The sequence below is a fragment of the Borostomias antarcticus genome, assembly GCF_949987555.1.
Source record: "Borostomias antarcticus genome assembly, chromosome: 3".
In the NCBI taxonomy this organism is placed as follows: Eukaryota; Metazoa; Chordata; class Actinopteri; order Stomiiformes; family Stomiidae; genus Borostomias; species Borostomias antarcticus.
The window spans coordinates 37288510-37299784 of NC_140236.1; the positions used below are offsets into that span (position 1 = coordinate 37288510).

Here is an 11275-nt window from a genome sequence, read left to right on the forward strand (position 1 = left end):
CCTTTCAGGGCAGAGTAAATTATTCAGTTTCATGACTGAGATTCATAAATACAAATCAGCATTGTAAAGTGATCCTTTCGTAATTATCATAGCCCCTGGTAAAGTATGGTATCCAGCAGCAGAACGTAGCTGTCAGATTGCTCTTTCGCCAGTCAACCCCGACTCCGTAGTTCTCAGTAGCCCCGCAGGAAAAGGGCGTTTCCTTTATTGACAGAACTAATTATGTTCCTGACAGTCCTCAGTGACTCAGAGCAAACTCAAAACATCCTTCAATTAGCCACAGAGTCAGACTAATCTATGAAAACATTCTACCTCCCAGCAAATAAGAATGGCAATCGACCGAAGCCAGGAGGCACTTTAACACGTAAAAAAGAAATAGAGTTGTAGCAGCTGTGTAAGAGTGGAGCCTCAGTACCGTAGGTTCCAGAACGTGTCTTTCTGTAACTGGGTTGGTTATCACACAAGATGTACAGTAAACCATTGGAAGAAGTCCCATATTGTACCCCAGGCCTGGTAAACATGTCCCCACATGCCTGACACAAGAACACAAGAACACCATCACTCATCTGGAGCACACAGCACTAGCAGAGAGATGTCAAACAGCCTCACCCTGCCTGGAACCCATCCCATGTCTCTGAACATTATGATCTGCCTTCAGATAGGTGTGTGTGTGTGTGTGTGTGTGTGTGTGTGTGTGTGTGTGTGTGTGTGTGTGTGTGTGTGTGTGTGTGTGTGTGTGTGTGTGTGTGTGTGTGTGTGTGCGTGTGTGTGTGCATGCTTGCGTGTGTGTGTGTGTCTGCGTGTGTTTGAGATCTTGGTCCTTTCTGGATCAGTGCGCTCAGAGAGAGGAGGGCTGTGTGAGTGTGTGAGTGTGTGAGTGTGTGAGTGTGTGTGTGGGGGGGAGAAGGCAGCTCCAGGCCAGAGGCTCAGCCTGCTGCCGCCCGCTGATCTGGGGAGGATCAGGCCACTACCTGGAGCCTCTCCACCGCACTCTGATGTTAATCAGTCTGCCTCCAGCCCCTGGACGGACAGAAAAGAACTGGCACGTCAGAAGGGCAGATAGGGCCTCATGGGTGGATAGCAATCTGGATCTGATAACGCCGTATAAGGGGATGCTGGAGAAAACAAGGCACCATCCAGGGGGGAACGGGCTGCAGCCAAGCACACCCAGATCTCATGCGAGTGTAAGTGGACGCGGCCCTCACCACTCCCTGCCTCTATCAACACAAGGATTTCAAAGTCATGTCAGCCGACATGAATAAAAAAAAGAATGAAAAAAAGAATGATTGTCCCTGTATGGCACCATAATAAACATACTGAAAACCCATTGTACATGCTCAATAACTCTTTACATGGTGCGACCGACAAATGGGCCATCAACTGGATCATTAGCTGAAGTAGCCTAATATTAGTGTGTGTGTGTGTGTGTGTGTGTGTGTGTGTGTGTGTGTGCGTGTGTGTGTGTTTGTGTGTGTGTGTGTGTGTGTGTGTGTGTGTGTGTGTGTGTGTGTGTGTGTCCTCGAGAGGCAGAGCTCTCAGCAGCGGTTTGTGTCTGGAGAGCTGTACAGTCACACAGGCAAAGATATCTAAGAATTCCTCCTGATAAAACAATCGTCTGCTCAGACTCAGGCTGATTCACAGCCAAGAGCTTTTGATGTTTGCCTTTGGTAAACTGATTAGACAAAGATGGCCTGTGTGAGAGATTACTGGAGCCCATTGTTTATTTTCAGCCCTATCACCCAAGTATACGCCCAGAGAAGGGCAAGGAGCTCGGGCCACTGTTTATCACCACGGTTATCAGAGAATGACGTTTGTTTTTCAGAAAATATCGGTGCTTATTTTTGCACCACACATGGCAGCGACACTGGAAACGGCACCTCTAGAAAACGTCAGAAAACTTCCTACAATGCCCTGCATCAAGATGGATGTGCCGGTGACTCGGCAGCAGAGTCAAAAGGCCATCCTGTCATGTGACGGGACAAACACATGTTAAAACATGACAGCGAAACCATGCAGACCGATGCAGACGGAGAAGATGAGGTCACTGTTTTGGTAGCACTTAGAAAGAAACCACGATAACACCTTCAGGTCAAAAAACCTTCCCGCAAGGTATGTCACCACAAAACCACATCGATTTAAAGTTTGGTTGAAATGTGATCGGCCAAGCTGGTCTGTTAACTCAGCTCACATAATACAGTTGGCTCTTGTTGACTCTCTCCCTCCATCCTCCCCTCCCTTCCTCCGTCTCTCTGACTCATTCACTTGCTTGCTACAAGCTGGGATACTTATTAACAGCAGAAGTGGCAAATTTAATCTTGTGCAAATGTCCCACTAAAGTAATTCTGTGGTTATCTGAGAACAGTATTAGCCTCCCTCACTCACAGGTCCCACCTGGTACTTACAGACCTTATCGGGGATCTGTCGGCACAGAATGGCCGCTTTGTTTCACCATTCCATGATATAGCCTTTCAAGTCTCCTGGCTGGTCCCTACCTCAGAGGCATAACCTCTAACAGGGGGGTGGGGGCAGAAAGAGGCCCCTGGTACATTGATCTCAGCCATCACACGCGATGAGGTCACGCCTGTTTAATTCATAAAGACGACTGTAAGTATTAACATGGAACTGAAGGATTACCCTCAAATTGAGCCAAGGTCAAAATATGGCTATTTCATTGAGAAAACCAGTTTGGAATATGCGCACTATACCAAGTTACAGTCAGTCCTTTGTCAAGGTTAATTGAAAAAGCAGGCTAGAGTGTAATAACCATGTTGAACCCTGATTGGACACATGCTAAACACCACTCTCTATACTGAGTCAGTGGAACTGTCGTAGACTGGAATCCAGTCAGTCTTCTCTAGCCCAGGCCTTCAGAAGTCTCCTCAGATAAACTCAGGGATCTGTCCCTAGTCTGTCTTCTCTAGTCAGGGATCTGTCCCTAGTCTGTCTTCTCTAGTCAGGGATCTGTCCCTAGTCTGTCTTCTCTAGTCAGGGATCTGTCCCTAGTCTGTCTTCTCTAGTCAGGGATCTGTCCCTAGTCTGTCTTCTCTAGCCCAGTCTTCTCTAGTCAGGGATCTGTCCCTAGTCTGTCTTCTCTAGCCCAGTCTTCTCTAGTCAGGGATCTGTCCCTAGTCTGTCTTCTCTAGCCCAGTCTTCTCTAGTCAGGGATCTGTCCCTAGTCTGTCTTCTCTAGTCAGGGATCAGTCCCTAGTCTGTCTTCTCTAGCCCAGTCTTCTCTAGTCAGGGATCTGTCCCTAGTCTGTCTTCTCTAGTCAGGGATCTGTCCCTAGTCTGTCTTCTCTAGCCCAGTCCTTCAGAAGTCTCCTCAGATAAACTCAGGGATCTGTCCCTCTAAAAAAGACCCTTGTTCTGAGGCTCAGAAGAAGGGGGATACATGCTTTGATGTCTTCTAGAGATTAACCGCTGCTCAATACATGTAAGTCATACAGCAGACGCTAGATATCTATGCATTGTCATCACTTAACTTCTGTTAGCATTTCACAAGATATGTGAAACTACTGTACATTATGTTTGTGTTTTACTATACAGTAGCCTAGTACTAACTGATTGTTTTCATCAAGCACAGTGTGTACAGTATAATACACACCAATGGCAACTAAATCATTTTATTAAGAAAAAAAAACACTAATTGGTCAGTTTCTTAAGAAATGATTGGTTGATATTTGAGCAGGGAGGGATGTGAAAGTCACTGTCTAACCAGTATGCATGGTCTCCACCAGGTGTTCTATTTCATTTAATTACTCAATTTGTCCATGGAGACTGTACAGGAGCCAGGCTGCGTATTGCAGCTGTGCATTTCTCTCTGTCATTAAAGGGCCAGACAGCCTGGGCCCCCTGGTGCAGGCGCATTCAGAATGAGTTCATTGGGAGCAAGCAGGAAACTATTAATTTCTCACACTTAGTTAGTGAAAACGTGGAGGAACAGCAAGCATTTGCCCAGGGTTTCACACATGGATGTGGAAAGGATGTGGAGCAGGCCTGACACTGCAGCTGCTGTGTGTGTGTGTGTGTGTGTGTGTGTGTGTGTGTGTGTGTGTGTGTGTGCGTGCGTGCGTGCGTGCGTGCGCGTGTGTGTGTGTGTGTGTGTGTGTGTGTGTGTTTGTGTGTGTGTGTGTGTGTGTGTGTGTGTGTGTGTGTGTGTGTGTGTGTGTGCGTGCGTGCGTGCGTGCGTGCGTGCGCGTGTGTGCGTGCGTGTCTGTGTGTCTGGACATGTGCACGTGCACGTGTGCATCTGAATGTGTGTGCGTATGTCACAGGTTTCATTATGTCGCTCGAGAGTATTGCTTCCAACCTCATTTGCCCACACTAGTTTCAATCTCAGCGCCAACACATGACCACTTCTCATAAACACCTCTTTAGCCAGCGACGGCAGTGAAAAGCTAACGCTACAACAGCGTGGGTGGGCAGTGAATTTAACCAGTTTAACTCCGTCAACCATACTTCTTTGAGTGTGTACAGTATGTGGTTGGCTTTTCCTGCTTGGTGAATAACCCTTTCCTGGTTCTTTTCCTTCTTCCTGTACTCTTGCCTGTACAGTAAGCGCATTCTTTGAACATGGACTAAATTCATGAGGGCGTGCCCCAACCACTGGCTGGAAGTGGGGTTTGGACTTCCACCCAACCAAGACATTTCTGAGGGGTCAGTCTGAAAAGACATCGTGCTGCACAGTTCAGAGCAGACAAGAGCATGTTCACCAGAAGCCCCTCGGCCCAAACAGCCACGAGTCTGAGTTCAGCCCCCCCAGTGGAGGCCAGGCCACAGGCCCGTCGTGTGCTGCCGCTCGGCCACTCTCTAAACACCCAAACATATAGTCTCTTCTGCGGCCCAGACACCACTTCCTCCCCCCGACAGGAGAGGCAGAGGAGAGGACGCAGAAAAACATTTCCATAATCACCGACTGACCCGCCACCTCTCTGCTGCGTGGGACACGCATTCCAAAGCAAACAGAGGAAAAGACTCATTACGTGGAGTGAGATGAATGTGTGCCTCCAGAACGAGATGGGTTCCAGCCTGACCTCGCATTTGTCACAATAAGAACTACACCATTTACTAACGAGCCATTGGCGAAAACAAAATGAAGTAGACTAAAAAGGGGTAATTCCTCCACTTACAGTATCTGCAAATGCACAACAAGCAGTTATAAAGTGAGACTACAGTAACAGGACTCTGAATCTTGTGAATTGAGCACCTCGGCGGCTGTCATTCATGTGTCCAGTGGATTGTTTAACGCTCATGCCTCGGGAAGTCCCCTCCATCTGTCTCTGAAGGCCAGGGGCAGCCTGTGTCCATGAAACCCAACTCCTGCATACATGCCACACAGTGGCCGGTGGTTGAAGGACGGTGGAGGGCTGGACGGCGTGGGCCGGGGGCCAGATGGGTACATCTGCGCCCTCCTCTCAGGTGGGAAGGTCGTTAATGTGAAGGATCCGTGCCGATGGACGGCCAGATGTCCCTAAGAGGCTTATCTCCAAAGAGAGACCCACAGGCACAGGGCGAGCCACGGCGGGGCCACCTAATCTCTGTCCAAGCCCAGGCGACCTTCTGCAGCCAAGGCCGGAACAGAGGAACAGCCGGATTTAGACCTCCTCAACCTGAGCTTTTCACCGGAACACACGGGTAGCAACGCAAGGCCCGAATAATCCTCAGTTACAAGTTTAAGACATCTTTAAAGGAGAACCTTCCAGAATGTTCTATTCTATCTGGCAACCATGCAACTACTCTAGTTATTAGCAGAAGGAAGAGTGAGTCATCGCATGCTGAGGCTGAGCCAGAAAAGGGGGACCTCTTAGAATTGGCCCAAAGCAGCCAACAACTCAGGGGGATAAAATGAAACTCTCACAAAGAAATGAGACTCATGAAATACACTCATGGAAGGATGACAAGGACAACTGCTTTCACATGACACTGAACATTTTCTTTTGTCCTAGCTGTCAATAGAGGAGCGATGACAGTCACAAAAACATTCAGTTTTGCCAAACTTAAAAACAAAAACACATGAAATATATTACCACTTAGTGTTTCGCAACCAAAACATTGCCACAGTCACATGTCAGGGAGGATGACGGTGTCCTTAGGGACCAGCGTGCATTCTTCTGCTAGCTGTACCTCCCAGGCAGAATTAGTTGACAGTAATAGAAGACATTATTTGGGCGGTGACACTGAGCAGGAGGGGTCTCTGAAAAGAAAATAATTGCAGGATTTGGACACCCAAACTCTCCCTGGTTCTGCTCAGTCCCAACGCCACCTCAGAGGCCCTGGTTTCCCATAAAGATCCCAGATGTGTTCCCTCAAAGGTCCTCCGTAGCCTTTGTCTTGGACTTGCCAATATCTCCCCGAATCAAGTAGCACAACCATAGGGCACGAGATATCAAAGCCTAACAAATACCTGGGGCTTGGAATGTGGTGAGCGGAACAATCTTATCTTACAGCTGCTGTAGACCAAACTCACCTCAGATGGGCTTTTGGGAATATCTTTGTGATTTCATAATGCACTCTGACACAGTGGATCTGCTCGTGTTCAGATGGGGCAGGATCTCCCCACTTGGCAACGCTCTCCAGAACAATGAGAGCCAACAGAATGTAATCAGAGAAGCACATGTTTTACATTTGCACAAATTACAGGTACAGCACACAGCCTGACTTCAGTGCATTTCTTTTCAGTTTGATCAATCATTTCAATGTGTTTTGGCATATTTGACCACATTCCATTGTTCAACGTTACACTATGTCCATAACTGTACCGATCCATATTTTTTACAGTTCTCCATTATAGAGTCATTTCAGGTTTTGGAGCTAATTAGACATAATCAAGGTGCTATTCAATCACAAGCAAACTTTACCATTCCTATCGTGCTTGGCCTCCCTCAAGTCCAAGATAAATGTCACTGTTTATTCCATCACCTCAGTGGCTGATTGCAATACCCATACTGCTGACTTTCATTGCCGTATATGTACAAGGCTCTTACTTTCTTTCCAACGTAGAAAGGGAAATAACTGGGCTGGGACATTCGGACTTGGCGGACATCACGATCATTTCTGAGTTCACGTGATAAGGAAACCCCCCCTGGCCTGGCACAGACCGACGTTTCTTCATGTACCTGCTGCCTCAGCATACAGACACAAGTTCCTATATGTTTGTCCTTGGCAGCGGTTGGGCCCACATCAAGAGTGAAGTCCCATGAGCAAGTCGAGACATGCTGCGCTTCACACTGCCATGACTAAAGAGGCTGAGACATTTTAAACCCCTGACACGGCACATCCATAGGCTGAAAAGAGATCGAGGCCCGTGACTCATCGCAGAACAAATCCTAATGGAGGCCGTTCGACTGCCCAGGGAACTGTTAGGAGTTCAACCCTCTATGAGCACAAGCCAACCCCTCAGGACTGGGGAGCACTAACAGTCCAAACAACCAACTTGGCCGGATCATTAAAAAAGCATCTGCTTATAGTGCATGAATAATATTTCCATTATATGTAGCAAAAGAATGAGATGAAAGACTCCTTTTCACACTATTCAGAGTGTCAGACGTCGCCGTGGGTAACTGGGTTAGGGTTACCCTAACCCTAACCCTAACCCTAACCCTAACTGCACTGAAGATAACATTCTGCCTGCTTTTGTTTTACACTGTGGAGCCTCCAATAACAATCTGATCTCCAGCGGATGTTTACAATCTTCTGCTCCCTTGCTCGGGCCAACAAGCCTTTCTTCTGCTTCCTGTCTGAACGGGGGGGAAGGAACGGCTGACATTTGCGGGGCCCCTGATTACAATGGGGGCAAAACAGGGCAGAGGATAGATGCACTGTGTGTGTGTGTGTGTGTGTGTGTGTGTGTGTGTGTGCGTGTGTGTGTGTGTGTGTGTGTGTGTGTGTGTGTGTGTGTGTGTGTGGGTGTGTGTGTGCGTGCGTGTGTGTGTGTGCGTGCGTGCGTGTGTGTGCGTGTGCATGTGTGTGTGTGTGTGTGTGTGTGTGCATGTGAGTGTGTGCGTGTGTGTGTGTGTGTGTGTGTGTGTGTGTGTGTGTGTGTGTGTGTGTGTGTGTGTGTGCGCGTGTGCGTGTGTGTGTGCGTGTGTGTGTGTGTGCGTGTGTGTGTGTGTGTGTGTGTGTGAGCACTATGGGGCACCACAGCAGGGGGTGGGAGGTGTCTCTGCTCAGGGAGTGATCAACATGGGAGCTTTCACTGTTTTAAACAGGCTCCGCCCTTTTGATGCAGTCACACTGGACATCACACCTGAGGCGGTACGGACATGAAATCTGCTCCATTGTCTTTTATGACATGGTCAAATATCAAGGCAACAACTGCCATCAGCGTGTAAGATCTGGTTGGCTGATATCATCCAGCCATTGTGTGCTGTAAAATCTCCCGAACTTTGACCACAGATTCTTCTGCCAACTCCACCCAAACTAAACGAAGGCTGCTGTTTTTCTTGGGACTTATACAAAATGGGGAAGGGACTATCTGTTCCCATTCCATTTTGTTTCCTTAATATCCTCGGAGTGCGGGAGGTTCCAGGGTTTTCTCTGAGCAGGGACCCTGACCCAGCCCTACTGAGCTATGAGATAGTAAACAAGGAATTATTCAGCTCCACATGAAGTGCAACAGTCAGCACAGCTCTCAGCCAGAGATGCTTTCCAGCAATTACAGCATTAATTAATTAGGTACGGCTGCTAGAGGCCGACCCACACAGATACATCCGCTGGCTCACTGCCCAAGCAGCCCTACAGATCACATTACCCACCAGTGGAGATGACCGTTTTTTAATGCGTTAACTTGCGACGGCCAAAATAAACTCAATGTGATTTTATTGAAATGAGTGTTTTATTTTGGCAGAGATGAAGCTGGGAAGACTGCTGGTGTGTCCTGTGAGTCAGGGATATAGGCAGTCATGAGGTTATAATGGAGTCTACTTCTATTACCACATGTTTGTCAGTGTTGTCAGTGTCAGTGTTGCGGGCGCGGTGCCTGGCGGGCTCACCTCAGCGGGGGTGTCCTCTGGCGCCTCGGGGCCGTGGCTCCGCAGGTTGATGATGTGCACCTCCTGCGGGAGGCCCGTGGTGCCCCTGCTGGCGCAGCCTGACAGGGCCGTGAAGCTCTTCAGCATGGCCTGGACCGGGTGGCTCACTCCCACGGGCAGCAGCTCACAGGGGCTGCGAGACAACGGCCCTAGGAAGAGAAAAAACAACATAATGATGGAAACCAATACCAACAACCAATACCAATACCATCAACACATAAAACTAATACCATTTGTTTTTGTTTTTTTGCTGTGCATTATGTAGTACTTAGTAGTATTTGTGTAATTTCCTTCTTAGGCTATGTAACATAAACATAACGCCATTGCAAATTGCTTAAAGAAAACGATGCCGTAGTTCTTATAATAAACAAATGCACAGTAAACATGTTGTCCACCAATGAAGGATCGCCCCTTCGTGTCCATAAAGCAGTGAAGAAAGTGTGAGTGCAACACTGGATTAACTTGCTGTTAATACATCAAAGCACTGCGGACCCTTTGGATCAAAGTGTTTCTCAACCAGAGTCCATGAACCCCAACCATGATCTACAGGCCAGTAAAAGTGTTTCAATTGGCCGGTTACTTTGTGTCTCAGTAAAAGTACAGTCCATTCTACTCTGGGTCCTTCCTTCTTTCCAAATGCACAGTTCAGAGTTCAGAGTTCAGAGTTCAGAGCTTGTGGAGCTGCTTGCTTGGTCCTTGTTCTACATGTTAGGATTCTCATATTCAAATATATCCAATATTATCAAACTACCTAAACAAGAACAACCGAATCTATCCTGTGAAATACAAGGACTAGAAATAATAATAGATGTACCCACAATACACCTCACCTCTACAATAATGTATGAGAATCCTAACATGTAGAACAAGGACCAAGCAAGCAAGCTGCACAAGCTCTGAACTCTGAACTCTGAATACTGAGACACAAAGTACAGTATTTAGTGTACAGAGCAATATGTATTAGCAATGGGGAAAATGAGCTGTGAGCACCCCTAGTGGTGTGCTGATGACGCACGCACGCACGCACCATGCACAGGTGGACAGGGGCCATTTTAAGAGCCCACCCCTCCTCCGACTGCCTCAGGTGCTGTACAATTAAACCAGTGACCCACAGCACAGCAGAGGCCCTTCTCAGCACTCCACCAACCCCTCAGTCAGCAGCCCCTCTGTGGGGGGTCACCGCCAGGCTGGTCAGGAGCCAGACGTATAATCACAGCAACCCACGGCAACCCCATTATATACCCCTTCTGCCACTCTCACACATTTCATTTTTCCCTTAAATGGTGGATATGACCTTCCCTAATCACTCAGAGTGGGAGGGGACTTCACACGCTGGTGCACTTGCCGCTGGAAAGACCATAATAATCCCCCGTGAGCTGTGTCTCTCTCAGAGACCCGGCCGGGTCCTGGACTAGTCTGGGCTGGACGGGCCATCAGCGTGGCCTAGCGTGGTTCCCCCTGACCGGCCGTCCGCGTGGCCTAGCCTGGTTCCCCCTGACCGGCAGCCTGCCTCTCAGTCAGGTGACCTTGGACTACAGCAGGAGCAGCTGGAGTAATGGGGATCGGGCGATGGAACGTAACGAGCCCCAACTCGTTAACAACGGCCGCTCCGAGGGGTTTCCCTTAAAAGGTCATATGAAGGAAGAGGGCTTTAAAAAAAAGTATTTACCAAAGGATCAGCCAGGGTCACGTGTTCCCGAGTGCTAAGGTCACACTGTCAGGTACGTAAGGAGAATGGAGGGTAACACATTACCTAGCTGCCGTCAATCATAAACAGGTGCATTTTTTTCTGACTACGATAGGGGCTTCAGTCTGAGAGCAGCAGGCCACGGTCAGACCCCAGGCCCTCTCACTGCCCTGACGGTGTTCTGGTCAGACCCCAGGCCCTCTCACTGCCCTGACGGTGTTCTGGTCAGACCCCAGGCCCTCTCACTGCCCTGACGGTGTTCTGGTCAGACCCCAGGCCCTCTCACTGCTCTGACGGTCAGACCCCAGGCCCTCTCACTGCCCTGACGGTCAGACCCCAGGCCCTCTCACTGCCCTGACGGTGTTCTGGTCCATCCGTCCAGCGAGCGTCCGTGGCCCTCACGAGTGAGGAGCGGACCAGTAGGCCCCAGTGAGCCCCATCAGCCCGGGACGACACCGAGGGCCAGTCTGGGAGACCGAGGGCCAGTCTGGGAGGCCGAGGGCCAGTCTGGGAGACCGAGGGCCAGTCTGGGAGACCGAGGGCCAGTCTGGGAGACCGA

General features: G+C 49.0%; 1 protein-coding gene across 1 annotated transcript in view; it reads right to left on the reverse strand.

The window, feature by feature from the left end:
* tgfbr3 (transforming growth factor, beta receptor III) overlaps window positions 1-11275 on the reverse strand; it is an 80534-nt gene that overhangs the window by 46218 nt on the left and 23041 nt on the right. Inside the window, exon 3 of the mRNA XM_084436280.1 lies at window positions 8991-9178. Within this exon, the coding sequence (XP_084292406.1) occupies window positions 8991-9178 (188 nt within the window). The remainder of the gene's footprint in view (window positions 1-8990; window positions 9179-11275) is intronic.